We start from the raw sequence: 17,948 nt of genomic DNA, 5'->3' as shown, positions 1-17,948 counted from the left end.
AAAATACACTATATTGCCAAAAGTATTTGGTCACCCATCCAAATGATCAGAATCAGGTGTCCTAATCACTTAGCCAGGCCACAGGTGTATAAAATCAAGCACTTAGTAATGGAGACTGTTTCTACAAACATTTGTGAAAGAATGGGCCGCTCTCAGGAGCTCAGTGATTTCCAGCGTGGAACTGTCATAGGATGCCACCTGTGCAACAAATCCAGTCATGTCATTTCCTTGCTCCTAAATATTCCAAAGTCAACTGTCTGCTTTATTTTAAGAATATTAGAGAGTTTGGGAACAACAGCAACTCAGCCACAAAGTGGTAGGCCACGTAAACTGACAGAGAGGGGGCAGCGAATGCTGAAGCGCGTAGTGCAATGACTTTCTGCACAGTCAGTTGCTACAGAGCTCCAAACTTCATGTGACCTTCCAATTAACCCACGTACAGTACGCAGAGAGCTTCATGGAATGGGTTTCCATGGCCGAGCAGCTGCATCTAAGTCATACATCACCAAGTCCAATGCAAAGCGTCGGATGCAGTGGTGTAAAGCACGTCGCCACTGGACTCTAGAGCAGTGGAGACGCGTTCTCTGGAGTGATGAATCACGCTTTTCCATCTGGCAATCTGATGGACGAGTCTGGGTTTGGAGGTTGCCAGGAGAACGGTACATTTCAGACTGCATTGTGCCGAGTGTAAAATTTGGTGGAGGAGGAATTATGGTGTGAGGTTGTTTTTCAGGAGTTGGGCTTGGCCCCTTAGTTCCAGTGAAAGGAACTTTGAATGCTCCAGGATACCAAAACATTTTGGATAATTCCATGCTCCCAAACTTGTGGGAACAGTTTAGAGAGGGGTCCTTCCTCTTTCAACATGACTGTGCACAAAGCAAGGTCCATAAAGACATGGATGACAGAGTCTGGTGTGGATGAACTTGACTGGCCTGCACAGAGTCCTGACCTGAACCCCAAAGAACACCTTTGGGATGAATTACACATCCGCAACCTTGTGGACAGCCTTCCCAGAAGAGTTGAAGCTGTAATAGCTGCAAAAGGTGGACCGACATATTGAACCCTATGGGTTAGGAATGGGATGGCACTTCAAGTTCATATGTGAGTCAAGGCAGGTGGCCAAATACTTTTGGCAATATAGTGTTTATACACCAGTAATGGTAACCCAACCGAGTGAGGATAAGTGCTATAGAAAATGTAAGGATTTTCTAATAACATAAGCTAGCCGGGGGTGTTTGTGTTATGTTTTTTGGTTTAAAAAGGTACATTTGTGTTTGGGTTTCATAATAATGTGTAAAACTATTTAAAGGTATGCTGTTCTACACCATTAATCAGGATATGTGTTTCAAAGTTTGCATTAATTAAAAAAATAAGTGGTAAAAAATGGATGGATAAATGGACGAACGTTCAATCCATAAGTGAGTCGAATGTTGATGACGTCATAGACCTCGTACGTGACGTAGAAACGAAGAATGACGTGAAATAATCGACATGAGTTCGTCATTAATAATTGACTCACCTCTGCAAGCTGTTTGCTCTTTCCATAGCAGCGTATTGAGTTTCAGCAGCTAAATGAGAAGAATAGAAGCAAAAAAAAGCAGGTATGAAAAAGTGTAAAAATGAAGCAATGCTACCACGCTAGCAAGCGTTAGCTAGCCGGCTACGAGCCACCAAGCTGCTAACTATCGCCAAAAGGCACCATTTAAGTTTTTTTCGCCATGGCATCCTGGATCAAGGCTTTCAGCAGCTTTTGGACGTTTGAGGTAGAAACGTAGGAAGCGCCATCATTATGAAAAGTAGCCCGGCGAGGGAGCAACAAGGCCCGCCGGTGAAATGAAAGAACCATGCGTTGAGTGACAACTGGGAGAGCCAATCAGCAGGGGGGAGGTCACGTGTTTAACCAATCAAATCTAGAAAAGGCGTGGCTTGATAAGGACTTGTTGACATGCATAGATTTTGATTGATCGATTGAAACTTTTATTAGTAGATTGCACAGTATAGTACATATTCCATACAATTGACCACTAAATGGTAACACCCGAATAAGTTTTTCAACTTGTTTAAGTCGGGGTCCAAGTAAATCAATTCATGGTAATAAACTAATATGAATGTAATTCTAAAATAATATATATCAATATACACTATGTTATGTTATGTTATGTTATTTTCATTTATTATGCGCCCCCCAACCAACTGTTACATCAGCCCGAGTAGAGAAACAAAAAATAAAAATAAAATAAATAAAAACAGCCTGAGACACACAAAGGAATCTAAAATAAACATTTAAGACTCACAATGAACACATAAATCAAAAGTCATCTGCGGTAAAGAGGTGAGTTTTAAGCTGTGCTCTAAAAGAGTCCAGAGTGGTGGCGGACTTGATATTCAGAGGGATCTTATTCCATAGCCTAGGTGCCATCACTGAGAAAACACGGTCTCCCTTTGTCACTAGGTTTGACCCTGGGACCTTCAGGGTCATCTGGTTGTCAGATCTAAGGCAACGACCAAGCCTGGAGCTGGTAGGTTGGTCCAGGAGATCTTTGATGTAAGCTGGGGCGAAACCATTGAGCGTTTTGAATACATACGTGATAATCTTAAATTTCACTCTGCGCTTCACTGGGAGCCAGTGAAGGGAGGAAAGGATGGGAGAAATGTGTTCCCTCATTTTTGGGCCTGTCACCAGCCTGTCAGCTGCATTTTGTACTGGCTGCATACTATGGATGGTCTTGTCGGTGACCCCAGCATAGAGTGCATTGCAATAGTCCAGTCTGGAGAAGATGAGCATCAACACGACCCTCCGTAGGTCACTGGGGGAGAGGAAAGACTTGATCTTGGCTATTGTGCGCAGTTGGAAAAAACAGGATTTTACCACAGATTTCACTTGCTTGTCAAACTTGAGGTCTGGGTCGAATATGACCCCAAGAATATGACACTAACATAGATAAACAATATAAAGTGTAATATATAAACCAATACTAACATCAACCAATATGAATATAATAGCAATATGATAACTGTTTTTCCCATGAAATTAAAACAAAGAAAAATAAACCTAAATATTAAATATTTAGGTTTTCATACTGAATTTGTTAGTACATTATGTGACAGAAGGCAATGTTTGCTGAGGGAACCATAATTATTTAATAAACACAGTATATATTTTTAGAGTGTCCATTTGTTATATATTTCAAGGTCATATAAACGCACTTTTGCATGGTAAGCATATGATGTGTCGTCACATCAGCTGGCGTTATCACGCTTACGTAAGCGCTGATCGGAGGAACGAGAGCGTTTATGTAAGCGCTTAGGATAACGCTCAACCTAAAGCTGCACTCAGTAACACATCATCCTTGGCGACGAGCAGCTTCCGCCGTAAGCTCAGAGAGATTTAAAACCTATTACACTACAAGGCAAAGGAGACTCATGTAGAGACGACACATCTGTCTGCTTCCTGCTAGTGTGCTATGTTGCTAACTGTCAACTATATTGTGTGGCCCTCTATTTAACTTCATACTTTGGTGTAATTGTGGACCACGTCCAAACTTTTTCCACTCGAATCACGTACAACAGTTTTTAAGAAAGTAGAAGCCTCTTTGACATATTTTATACTTTTAAACCTTTGGAATCCGGGGTGGTTTTTATTAGGGTTGCACGATACGGATTATATAAATCAGGGTTTCCCATTCATGTAAATGATTGTGGCGCGACGCCACAGCAAAATAAAAACCGCCACACGTTAAAAACGAGGGTTCTATATTAATAATATATTGTACATACAAATACACATATACTCACATAAACACCGTTATTCATACATACATAATAGGTACCTAGGCTCCCATATACATACCGTATTTTTCGGACTATAAGTCGCTCCGGAGGATAAGTTGCACCGGGCGAAAATGCATAGTAAAGAAGGAAAAAAACATATATAAGTCGCACTGGAGTATAAGTCACATTTTTGGGGGAAATTTATTTGATAAAACCCAACACCAAGAATAGACATTTGAAAGGCAATTTAAAATAAATAACGAATAGTGAACAACAGGCTGAATAAGTGTACGTTATATGAAGCATAAATAACCAACTAAGAACGTGCCTGGTATGTTAATGTAACATATTATGGTAAGAGTCATTCAAATAACTATAACATATAGAACATGCTATACGTTTACCAAACAATCTGTCAATCTTAGTCGCTAAATCCGATGAAATCTTATACGTCTGGTCTCTTACGTGAATGAGCTAAATAATATTATTTGATATTTTACAGTAACGTGTTAATAATTTCACACAAGTTGCTCCTGAGTATAAGTCGCACCCCAGGCCAAACTATGAAAAAAACTGCGATTTATAGTCCGAAAAAATACGGTACACAAATACAGTACATACCTACATACTCAAAGTTTGTACATCCACACGCACATTCACTGTACAAACATACATATACACATACATGTACATATACATTCACTGTACAAACATACATATACACATACATGTACATATACATTCACTGTACAAACATACATATATACATACTGTACATATACACTCACTGTACAAACATACATATACACATACTGTACATATACATACATACACTCATGCATATAATCACGTTTCATCAAACATAAATTACCCAGTTTACCCTAGGGTAACAACGTTAACACATGGCACACTGACAAAGCTGAACCTATTGTTACTATAACAATCTACAAGGTTAATATAACTGGCTTCTCTTTCTCCCCCTCCATTTTTCTGCTTTCATTTGTATCTCTAGTTATCATTATGTATATGTATTGTTGCAATTGAACAACTGTATTGTTGATAATAGAGGTAAAATATTGGTATTATTCATTATCAATAGTGCTATTTCTATTGGTATTTGTATTGCTCCATTTGTAGTGTAATAATGCTCATTGTCATTTCTGTTTTATTATTTATTTCAATAACTGCTTCTTTGCTATCACTTTTACAATCATATTTGTACATATCGTATTTGCTGATGTTGCTCTGTTGTTGTTGTTGTTGCTGTCGTTGTTATTGTTGTGTTTGCTGTTGTTGTTTTTGTTTCTCTGTCCCTCTCTGTCCCTCTTGTCCTCACAATTTCCCCCTCCGTCTTCCTTTTTTTTCTCTTTCTATCCCGTCCTGCTCTGGCCCGGCTGCACCAAATGATAATATAAATACATTTAATAAAGTCAAATACAAATAAGGCAACAAGAGAAGTATTCCACACTTCTCTTTTGTAAAGTAAATTTGTACAGCCGATATGGGCATCTGCATCAACAATATGGTTTGCCTGAGAAGCTGGACAGGACAAAAAAAAAACAAAAAAAAACAAACAAACGACGGTTCTAAACGTGAAAACAAATTCAAGTAACACATTTTATGAATGGAGATGTATACAGTACAAGCCAAAAGTTTGGACACACCTTCTCATTCAATGCGTTTTCTTTATTTTCATGACTATTTACATTGTAGATTGTCACTGAAGGCATCAAGACTATGAATGAACACGTGGAGTTTTAAGTACTTAACAAAAAATGGTGAAATATCGGAAAACATGTTTTATATTCTACTTTTTTCAAAATAGCCACCCTTTGCTCTGATTACTGCTCTGCACACTCTTGGCATTCTCTCGATGAGCTTCAAGAGGTAGTCACCTGAAATGGTTTTCACTTCACAGGTGTCATAGTTTGGATGCCTTCAGTCACAATCTACAATCTAAATATCCATCCATCCATCCAATTTCTAGCGATTATCCCTTTCGGGGTAACGGGGGGTCGCTGGAGCCTATCTCAGCTGCATTCGGCGGAAGGCGGGTACACCCTGGACAAGTCGCCACCTCATCACAGGGCCAACACGGATAGACAGACAACATTCACACTCACATTCACACACTAGGGCCAATTTAGTGATGCCAATCAACCTATCCCCAGGTGCATGTTTTTGGAGGTGGGAGGATAGTCATGAAAATTAAAAAAACGCATTGAAATGAGAAGGTGTCCAAACTGCTGGCCTGTACTGTATATACAGGTAAAAGCCAGTAAATTAGAATATTTTGAAAAACTTGATTTATTTCAGTAATTGCATTCAAAAGGTGTAACTTGTACATTATATTTATTCATTGCACACAGACTGATGCATTCAAATGTTTATTTCATTTAATTTTGATGATTTGAAGTGGCAACAAATGAAAATCCAAAATTCCGTGTGTCACAAAATTAGAATATTACTTAAGGCTAATACAAAAAAGGGATTTTTAGAAATGTTGGCCAACTGAAAAGTATGAAAATGAAAAATATGAGCATGTACAATACTCAATACTTGGTTGGAGCTCCTTTTGCCTCAATTACTGCGTGAATGCGGCGTGGCATGGAGTCGATGAGTTTCTGGCACTGCTCAGGTGTTATGAGAGCCCAGGTTGCTCTGATAGTGGCCTTCAACTCTTCTGCGTTTTTGGGTCTGGCATTCTGCATCTTCCTTTTCACAATACCCCACAGATTTTCTATGGGGCTAAGGTCAGGGGAGTTGGCGGGCCAATTTAGAACAGAAATACCATGGTCCGTAAACCAGGCACGGGTAGATTTTGCGCTGTGTGCAGGCGCCAAGTCCTGTTGGAACTTGAAATCTCCATCTCCATAGAGCAGGTCAGCAGCAGGAAGCATGAAGTGCTCTAAAACTTGCTGGTAGACTGCTGCGTTGACCCTGGATCTCAGGAAACAGAGTGGACCAACACCAGCAGATGACATGGCACCCCAAACCATCACTGATGGTGGAAACTTTACACTAGACTTCAGGCAACGTGGATCCTGTGCCTCTCCTGTCTTCCTCCAGACTCTGGGACCTCGATTTCCACGTTGCCTGAAGTCTAGTGTAAAGTTTCCACCATCAGTGATGGTTTGGGGTGCCATGTCATCTGCTGGTGTCGGTCCACTCTGTTTCCTGAGATCCAGGGTCAACGCAGCCGTCTACCAGCAAGTTTTAGAGCACTTCATGCTTCCTGCTGCTGACCTGCTCTATGGAGATGGAGATTTCAAGTTCCAACAGGACTTGGCGCCTGCACACAGCGCAAAATCTACCCGTGCCTGGTTTACGGACCCTGGTATTTCTGTTCTAAATTGGCCCGCCAACTCCCATGACCTTATCTCCATAGAAAATCTGTGGGGTATTGTGAAAAGGAAGATGCAGAATGCCAGACCCAAAAACGCAGAAGAGTTGAAGGCCACTATCAGAGCAACCTGGGCTCTCATAACACCTGAGCAGTGCCAGAAACTCATCGACTCCATGCCACGCCGCATTAACGCAGTAATTGAGGCAAAAGGAGCTCCAACCAAGTATTGAGTATTGTACATGCTCATATTTTTCATTTTCATACTTTTCAGTTGGCCAACATTTCTAAAAATCCCTTTTTTGTATTAGCCTTAAGTAATATTCTAATTTTGTGACACACGGAATTTTGGATTTTCATTTGTTGCCACTTCAAATCATCAAAATTAAATGAAATAAACATTTGAATGCATCAGTCTGTGTGCAATTAATAAATATAATGTACAAGTTACACCTTTTGAATGCAATTACTGAAATAAATCAAGTTTTTAAAAATATTCTAATTTACTGGCTTTTACCTGTGTATATATATATATATATGGCTACTAGACGAGACCCCACAAATGTGATGCTCCAGAAACTCAATCTGCTCAAAGGAAGGTCAGTTTTGTAGCTTCTGTAACGAGCTAAACTGTTTTCAGATGTGTGAACATGATTGCACAAGGGTTTTCTAATCATCAATTAGCCTTCTGAGTCAATGAGCAAACACATTGTACCATTAGAACTAGGGCTGCAACAACTAATCGATTAAATCGATTAAAATCGATTATAAAAATAGTTGCCGATTAATTTAGTCATCGATTCGTTGGATCTATGCTATGCGCATGCGCAGAGGCTTTTTTTTTTTTTTAAATAAATCTTTATTTATAAACTGCAACATTTACAAACAGCTGAGAAACAATAATCAAGATAAGTATGGTGCCAGTATGCTGTTTTTTTTCAATAAAATACTGGAAAGGATAGAAATGTAGTTTGTCTATTTTATCCGATTATTAATCGATTAATCGAAGTAATAATCGACAGATTAATCGATTATCAAATTAATCGTTAGTTGCAGCCCTAATTAGAACACTGGAGTGATAGTTGCTGGAAATGGGCCTCTATACACCTATGTAGGTATTGCACCAAAAACCAGACATTTGCAGCTAGAATAGTCATTTACCACATTAGCAATGTATAGAGTGTATTTCTTTAAAGTTAAGACTAGTTTAAGGTTATCTTCATTGAAAAGTACAGTGCTTTTCCTTCAAAAATAAGGACATTTCAGTGTGACCCCAAACTTTTGAACGGTAGTGTGTGTATACACATACTATTATTTACGCACTATTCAGTAGTGATGCACCGAAAACTTTCATCAACCGTAAGCAAGACGAACGCGATTGCCTGGATTACGGGTGATTGTTTGGACAAGGTATACGGCAGTGGCTATTTTTGACTCCGAGGGAAGTTCAGCTTCATCTAAAATATAAAAAAGTGGTGAAATATGTACTTTTGTGTTTACATGTCATTGACTAAATATGCGCTACGATGCGTTCAACTTGTGTTCAGAATCAACTACTTTGGTGACAGCTGACGGGACTTTCTTGTAACTGATTGTGTTAGCGTCACAGTGCCTTAAACAGTGTTGACGCCGAGCGTCCATTGACTTTAATGGAGGAGTCGAGAGTGCAATAAACAGTGCTGAAGCTGAGCGTCCATTGACTTCAGTGGGGGAGCATAGAGTGGATTGATCCACTGCAGCCAAACTAAAATAATCATTGGATACATGCTCGGCTTTGTCCCGCCCTCGGATGCCAAACCTCTCTGGGAGTGGATGAGAAATGGACGCCGGGATACCCGCATGATGATTGGATGATCTGTCCAAGGCTGGATTTCCTTTTTGATTTACAGCAAAATGAATGAATCAGCGACCTTGAAATACAAATCGCTGCCAGAGAATGTTTTAACTTTCATTCCGTTGTCTGTGTTGATATGGAGAATTTTTTTTAAATGTAATTGACGTTTTCAAAAAATTTAATTCAAAATCTAAAATCCTGCCTCCTTACAGTGCATATTTACAGCACTTAACTTTTTCTACAATTTGTTATGTTACAGCCATATTCCAAAATGAAATACATTCACTTTTGTCCTCAAAATTCTACACACAATACCCCATTATGACAACGTAAACTTTTTTTTTTTTTTAAAGAAATGTTTGCAATTTACAAGTACAAAACTAAGAAATTACATGAACATAATAATTCACAGCCTTTGCTCAATACTTTGTAGATGCACCTTTGGCAGCAATTACAGCCTCAAATCGTTTTGAGTATGATGCCACAAGCTCGGCACACCTATTTTTGGGTAGTTTGGCCCATTCCTCTTTACAGCACCTCTCAACCTCCATCGGGTTGGATGGGAAGCATTGATTTTCATCCAGGATGTCTCTGTACATTGCTGCATTCATCTTTCCCTCTATCCAGTCCTGGTGGTTCCAAACGTCATCAATTTACGGATGATGGTCACTCTGCTCATTGGGACTTTTTAGGGCAGCAGATATTTTTCTGTACCCATCCCCCGATTCTGTCTTGGAGGTCTACTTACAATTTCTTTGACTTCATTCTTGGTTTTGTGCTTCGCCATACATTGTCAAGTGTGTGGCTTTTCAAATCATGCCCAACCAACTGACTTTACCAGAGGTGGACTCCAATTAAGCTGTAGGAACATCTCAAGGATGATCAGTTGAAACACGATGCACCTGAGCTCACTTTTGAGCTTCATGGCAAAGGCTTTGAACGCTTGTGTATGCGAATATGGGGTATTGTGTGTAGAATTTTGAGGGGAAAAAGGAATTGGTTCGATTTTAAAATAAGGCTGTAACATAACATGTGGAAAAACTGAAGCACTGTGAATACTATCTGCATGCACTGTGTATTATTGATCTGTGACTGGAGGCTATACTCCTACTTGAAAGACCAGCATAATAACAATTTTAAAAATAGAGCAAAATTATATAATTTACGACAAAATGTGTAAATACCAATTACTAATAACACATACTTGTTTTTAAATGTATGTACATTTTTTTAGCCTTTTTTAAAGAAAGTATATGCATAATCGATTATGCAAATTATATGATGACGTCACATTGACCACGCCCCCACCGCCCCAAGTATATTGTCAAGCTGGGGCAAAGTCTGTTTTAGTCACATTGTTACATCGCGATAATTTGATAATTGTTGACACATTCTGTGTCCCGAAAATTAGCGGCTAATATCCCTCCACACTGCAGCTTATAAATCACTAATCCTTGCCGCCAAGTATCGTTGTCACTGAAGGACTGGAGGATTAACCAAACACGCTACGCCGGGCTGACAATTCATATTTGTTGGATGATATGAGTTGTCCATGTCCAAAAGAAGAAAAGCAGCCCTCGACATTGACGGATCCATCACTAAGATTTATTTTTCATACGCAGTGTTGGCTCTTCTCCAAACTAAATCATGTTAGTTTGGACTCGTCTGCCCAAGAAACGACTTTCAGAAGGACTTTGCTTTGTTGAATTGGACACATTTGCTCTTTTTTGATTTGACAGCTGAAGCTTCCTCCTAGCAAGTCTCCCTTGTATTGTAGGGCCAGGCGACATTGCAAAAGTCCGAGTCCATGGTTCTCGACCGGGAAAGGGTGGAGTGCCATCTCCAGGTTGGGGAGGAGATCTTGCCCCAAGTGGAGGAGTTTAAGTACCTCGGAGTCTTGTTCACGAGTGAGGGAAGAGTGGATCGTGAGATCGACAGGCGGATCGGTGCGGCGTCTTCAGTAATGCGGACGCTGTATCGATCCGTTGTGGTGAAGAAGGAGCTGAGCCGGAAGGCAAAGCTCTCAATTTACCGGTCGATCTATGTTCCCATCCTCACCTATGGTCATGAGCTTTGGGTTATGACCGAAAAGACAAGATCAGGGGTACAAGCGACCGAAATGAGTTTCCTCCGCCGTGTGGCGGGGCTCTCCCTTAGAGATAGGGGGAGAAGCTCTGTCATCCGGGAGGAGCTCAAAGTAAAGCCGCTGCTCCTCCACATCAAGAGGAGCCAGATGACGTGGTTCGGGGATCTGCCCAGGATGCCACCCGAACCCCTCCCTAGAGAGGTGTTTAGGGCACGTCCAACCGGCAGGAGGCCACGGGGAAGACCCAGGACACGTTGGGAAGACTATGTCTCCCGGCTGGCCTGGGAACGCCTCTGGATCCCCCGGGAGGAGCTGGACGAAGTGACTGGGGAGAGGGAAGTCTGGGCTTCTCTGCTTAGGCTGCTGACCCCGCAACCCGACCTCGGATGAGCGGAGAAAAATGGATGGATGGATGGATGGATGATCACAATTCATTTGATTTCGAGTAATATGACAATTTTTAATATTGTTTTTTAACTTGCCAGTTTTAATACATTTGTACTCAAAAACAAAGATTAGTTTCCCATATTTAACAAACTGAGTAAATAAAGTAAATTAAATAATAAAAAAAGGATTGTTGTGACCTAAATTATGGCAATTATCAATATTGTTATCACGGTATTGTTGAAGGTGCTCTAAAAATACTTATACACACACTGACATTTACTTATTTTAATTATTTATTTGCGTTATTTTTTTCTATTTTTCCATTTTTTTTTTCCATTGTTATTCTTTTTATTCTTTTTTTGTTTAAAAACTGCAGTTAAACAGAAACATCTCTACTACTCAAAGGGTTCACATTCTCTATCCGATCTTAAAAAATGTTGGTTTTATTTGACTTAAATAAAAAACCAGACACACAATATACTTTCCTTGGCATTAAATATTGTTCTGGCTTCTCAAGAGCCATCTTATACTTATTTCAGTGTTTAAATATGTTTATCTTCTGTTTTAATTTGTAAAAGTTGTTTTTTAATAATGAACTTGGAGGACAACTAGGTGTTGTGCGCTTCACTTCCTGTTTGTGACGTCACTTCCTGTTGACACCTCCGTGTCTTATTCCTCAGAGTATAGATATTCATATTTATCACTATGTTCTAAGAAAACATAACCTGTATGTTCAATGTACACAATTAAATATCTTAAATGTTCAGACAGTAATGTGTTTATATATAAGTTTAGATTGTGGTATATCGTTTCTTAATAGGGAAAGACGTGAACGTCTCTTGTAGTCATGTTAGCATTTAAGCTAGCTAGCAAGCTACACCGTTTATAGTCACATCCATAGTTATTATTTCAACTTTATAATATTAGAAGCTGTCAAGATATTATTAACTTACCAATGAAGACGTTTAAGGTGTGGCTTCGCAAAGGCTAACTGGCTAGCATTAGCATTAGCATCACAGTGTTTTTCGCACAGCTTTTGGATGACAAGTAGCCATCAAATTTGCCCCCCCAAAAAAACTGACTAGGGTGGGGCAATACAGAGAGAGTTTTTAATATTACGTTGATGACACATTGTAGCTGTGTTGCGTAAATTTGACAGCGACAGACAAACTTACGAGTCCTCTCTAGCTGGCTAGCGGCTAAAGTCCCGCTACAGCGTGAAGCTACTTCTAAATCATTATTCCTCACTTCCATGGCGGCAAAAAAAATAAATGAATTAAACAAACAATAAACAATGTTTCCTACAAGTAGCTTTATCACCGTAGCACAAGAAATAGCTAAAAACATGTTGCACTTGCTAACCGCAAAGCGAGAGTTTTTTAATGTACACAGAGGTGGGCGGATCAATACAAATATCGGCAGTAACGATGTATCTGTATTTTTTATTTATCAAACAATCTTTTGTCGTTTTGGTTTTGTTTACAGACTGAGGAAAGAAGTCCCCGGACACTTCAGGACTTTAAGGGCAAAAAACAAAAGTGTTTGTGACGTGCACGGTTTCCAAGGACACAATTTCCCCAGACAAAGGTTCCTTTTCCACACAGTGACATCATTTTAAGTTCTATGACTTCCTGTGGTAAATAATATATGGTGCATCAAAACTGGTGATCATCAAAAAAGAAAGAGCAGTTTTTTTTTAATCTATTTATTTTTTGTTTAATATTTTTTTCTATTCCTTTTGACTTTTTTATATTTTTCTTAAGAAACTGCAGTTGTTTTTTTCCCTTTTTTACCCATTTTATTTTATCTTTTTTTTTAGAATGTATTTTTTTGTCAAGAAACTGCAGTATTTTTTTGTTATTTTACTTTATTTATTTCATTGATGTATATATTTTTTTTTGTTAAGAAACTGCAGGGTTTTTTTCTCATTATTTTTCGAAGTTTTTAATTTTTTTTATTTTCATTAATTAATGTTTACATTTTTTTTTTTTAATTACCTTATTTTTGGTCTCTTTTTCTTTTATTTTTTTTAAATTTATTTTTTATTGTATTTTAATTTTTTTTTTTTTTTATAAGAACCCGCAGTTAAACAGAAACATCTCTACTGCTCAAAAGGCTCACAAACTCTATCGGACCTTAAAAACTGTGGTTTCCAGGACAACCTCAGGTGTGTGAAAGTACAGTATTTATTTTTATTTCTTATTTTTAAAGTGTGTCAGCACATTAAGCCCAAAATCCTCTAAAAAAACTTAAACCAGAGTCAGTAAAATGTGGATTTTTTAAAGTGTACAAAAAGGTTGGTAAAATGTGTATTACGTTAATTGTAAAAAACTTGTATCAAACAACAAAGTTAAATAGTTATTATGATAGGAAAAATATGTAGAAACCACGTGAGGCCTCAGGAAAGTAAGATTTACTACTAATTTAATCATGCGTAACATTACAAAAACGTGTTTTTGTCCACTTTAAAAAAGCTGACTCGTCATTAAAGTCTCAGGCTTGCGTGTGAGTTTCAAAGATGGCCACTTGATGGCGGTGTTGGTCTCTTCCTCTGCAACCAAACGGCTGCACGTTGTGATCGATTGATGACAGGCAGTGACAGAAAAGTGTTGTCAAGTGTCAATGCCAGTTTACTTTCGCTTTCAAAGCACCAAAAGCGATGACAAATGAGACAACCGCAAAATCATGGGAAACATTCAATTTTCACCATTTTAAAAAAACATGCAGGCAGATTAAAGTCGGCTTCCATGCTTTGAGCTAATGAGGGTACGTCATCATGCTTTGTTAACGCGTATGCTCCTGAGAGATAAAGATGCTAACAGTAATCAAATGTAGGACCAGTATATGCTAAGCTATGCTAACAAAACATGTAAAAAATGTGTATGTGATGACGGGGTTTATACATTGCAACATACTTGCCAACCTTGAGACCTCCGAATTTGGGAGATGGGGGGGGGGGGGGGGGGGCTGGGTTTGGTGGTAGCGGGGGGTGTATACTGTAGCGTCCCGGAAGAGTTAGTGCTGCAAGGGGTTCTGGGTAGAGATGTCCGATAATGGCTGTTTTGCCGATATCCGATATTCCGATTTTGTCCAACTCTTAATTACCGATACCGATATCAACCGATACCGATATATACAGTCGTGGAATTAACACATTATTATGCCTAAATTTGTTGTGATGCCCCGCTGAATGCATTAAACAATGTAACAAGGTTTTCCAAAATAAATCAACTCAAGTTATGGAAAAAAATGCTAACATGGCACTGCCAAATTTACTATTGAAGTCACAAAATGCATTATTTTTTTAACATGCCTCAAAACCGCAGCTTGGAATTTGGGACATGCTCTCCCTGAGAGAGCATGAGGAGGTTGTGGTGGGCGGGGTTGAGGTGGGGGGTAGGGGGTAGCGGGGGTGTATATTGTAGCGTCCCGGAAGAGTTAATGCTGCAAGGGGTACTGGGTATTTGTTCAGTTGTGTTTATGTTGTGTTACGGTGCTTTCTGTGTGGAGTTTGCATGTTCTCCCTGTGACTGCGTGGGTTCCCTCCGGGTACTCCGGCTTCCTCCCACCTCCAAAGACATGCACCTGGGGATAGGTTGATTGGCAACACTAAATTGGCCCTAGTGTGTGAATGTGAGTGTGAATGTTGTCTGTCTATCTGTGTTGGCCCTGCGATGAGGTGGCAACTTGTCCAGGGTGTACCCCGCCTTCCGCCCGATTGTAGCTGAGATAGGCTCCAGCGCCCCCCGCTACCCCGAAGGAAATAAGCGGTAGAAAATGGATGGATGGACGGTGCGGATGTTCTCCCGAAATGTGTTTGTTTTTCTTGTTTAGTGGGGGTTCACGTGTGGTGCATATTTGTAACAGTGTTAAAGTTGTTTATACGGTCACCCTCAGTGTGACCTGTATGGCTGTTGAGCAAGTATGCATTGCATTCACTTGTGTGTGTGTGTGTGTATAAGCCGCATATATTATGTGACTGGGCCGGCACGCTGTTTGTATGGAGGAAAAGCGGATGTGACGACAGGTTGTAGACAACGCTAGAGGCAGTGCCTTTAAGGCACGCCCCCAATATTGTTATTCGGGTGGAAACTGGGAGAAATTCGGGAGAATGGTTGCCCCGGGAGATTTTCGGGAGGGGCACTGAAATTCGGGAGTCTCCCGGGAAAATCGGGAGGGTTGGCAAGTATGCATTGCAACATTGTTTCATTAAGTCCCGCCCACTGAGTTAAAGTTCAGCCAATAGGATTATTTGTGTCCAGTTTTCCAGTAAAAATTTCATTTTTTTTAGCCCTGTGCTAAAGCTAAGACACTTCATGAAGTTAACATGAGTTAGCAGAAGTTAGCTTCTTGCTAACTAGACCTCAAAAATATTTTTTTAATGTTTCTTTAAGTTTCTTCTCATCATTCCTTCACTCCACTTTCTACTGATGACACTAGTCTTATGCTAGCATGCGTAGGTTAAAAGTTAAAGTTCCACTGATAGTCACACACACACTAGGTGTGGTGAAATTACTCTCTGCATTTGACCCATCCCTATGTTCACCCCCTGGGAGGTGAGGGGAGCAGTGAGCAGCAGCGGTGGCCGCGCTCGGGAATCATTTTGGTGATTCAACCCCCAATTCCAACCCTTGATGCTGAGTGCCAAGCAGGGAGGTTATGGGTCACATTTTTACAGTCTTTGGTATGACTCGAACGGGGTTTCAACTCACGACCTACCAATCTCAGGGCGGACACTAGTTAGCTTGTTGTAGAATGAAGCATTGCAATGTTAAATGCCAATGTCAAAAGTTGTGGTGTAATAACAGTGCTTAGACTCAGATAATTGCTAGTTCGGTGTAGGGGTGTCCTGATTCCATATTATATCTGTCCGATATCAGCCAAAAAGTATTAGATTATTTTGGCTTGCATCTAAAATGTCTGATACAAGTAGTCCTACAGCGTGTTCACTTTTGTGTGATATCATGTGCGATAAAAGCAGTCCTACAGCGTGTTTCCTTGTATGTGATATCATGTGTGATACAAGCAGTCCTACAGAGTGTTTGCTCGTGTCTGATATATTGTGCGATACAAGCATTCCTGCGGCATTTTTATGTGTATGATATCATGTGCGATACAAGCAGTCCTGCAGCGTATTTACTTGTGTGGGATATCATATACGATACAAGCAGTTCTGCAGCGTGTTTACTTGTGTGCGATACAATCAGTCCTGCAGCATATTTACTTGTTTGTGATAGCATGTGCAATCTAAGCAGTGCTGCAGCGTTTTTACTTGTTTGTGATATCATGTGCGATACAAGCAGTCCTGCAGCGTGTTTACTTGTGTGCGATACAAGCAGTCTTGCAGCGTGTTTACTTCTGTGTGACATCATGTGCGATACAAGCAGTCCTGCAGCATGTTTACGCCTGTGTGATATCATGTGCCATACAAGCAGTCCTGCAGTGTGTTTACTTGTGTGCAAAATCATGTGCGATACAAGCAGTCCTGCACCGTGTTTACTTGTGTGTGATAGCATGTGCAATACAAGCAGTCTATGCAACATGTTTACTTGTGTGTGATATCATGTGCGTTAAAAGCAGTCCTACGGCGTGTTTGTGGGTGATATCATGTGCGATACAAGCAGTCCTGCAGCGTGATTACTTTTGTGTGATATCATGTGCGATAAAAGCAGTCCTACAGCGTGTTTCCTTGTATGTGATATCATGTGTAATACAAGCAGTCCTACAGAGTGTTTGCTCGTGTCTGATATATTGTGCGATACAAGCATTCCTGAGGCATTTTTATATGTGTATGATATCTTGTGTGATACAAGCAGTCCTGCAGTGTATTTACTTGTGTGGGATATCATATGCGATACAAGCAGCTCTGCAGCGTGTTTACTTGTGTGCGATACAAGCAGTCCTGCAGCGTTTTTACGTGTTTGTGATAGCATGTGCAATACAAGTAGTCCTGCTGCGTGATTACTCCTGTCTAATAACATGTGCGATACAAGCAATCCTGCAGCGTGTTTACTTGTGTGCGATATTATGTGCAATACCAGCAGTCTTGCAGCGTGTTTACTTCTGTGTGACATCATGTGCCATACAAGCAGTCCTGCAGCGTTTTTACGTCTGTGTGATATCATGTGCGATACAAGCAGTCCTCCAGTGTGTTTACATGTGTGCGATATCATGTGCGATACAAGCTGTCCAGCTGCGTGTTTACTCGTGTGTGACATCATATGCAATACAAGCAGTCCATGGAACATGCTTACTTGTGTGTGATATCATGTGCGTTACAAACAGTCCTGCGGCGTGTTTATTTGTGTGTGTGATATCATGTGCGTTACAAGCAGTCCTACGGCGTGTTTCTGGGTGATATCATGTGCGATACAAGCAGTCCTGCAGCGTTTTTACTTGTGTGCGATATCATGTGCGATACAAGCAGTCCTGTGGCGTGTTTATTCATGTGTGATATAATGTGCGATACAAGCAGTCCTGCGGCGCGTTTATTTGTGTGTGATATCATGTGCGATACAAGCAGTTCT

At 40.1% G+C, this 17,948-nt stretch overlaps 1 protein-coding gene across 2 annotated transcripts in view; it reads right to left on the bottom strand.

Moving 5' to 3' along the window:
- The window catches only part of mmd (monocyte to macrophage differentiation-associated), a 35,064-nt gene that overhangs the window by 9,349 nt on the left and 7,767 nt on the right, over positions 1–17,948 (bottom strand). The window contains exon 2 of one of the 2 annotated variants that reach the window (XM_062050326.1): positions 1,520–1,568. In XM_062050326.1, coding sequence (XP_061906310.1) covers positions 1,520–1,545 — 26 coding nt within the window. In that variant the 5' untranslated portion in view covers positions 1,546–1,568. Of the gene's footprint in view, positions 1–1,519; positions 4,094–17,948 lie in introns of those variants that run through there. The other variant, XM_062050325.1, reaches the window with a different exon arrangement.

Source organism: Entelurus aequoreus, linkage group LG06, assembly GCF_033978785.1.
Source record: "Entelurus aequoreus isolate RoL-2023_Sb linkage group LG06, RoL_Eaeq_v1.1, whole genome shotgun sequence".
NCBI classification, from domain to species: Eukaryota; Metazoa; Chordata; class Actinopteri; order Syngnathiformes; family Syngnathidae; genus Entelurus; species Entelurus aequoreus.
The sequence above is the reverse complement of the archived record's forward strand: the minus strand, read 5'-3'. Positions and strand labels throughout refer to the sequence as shown.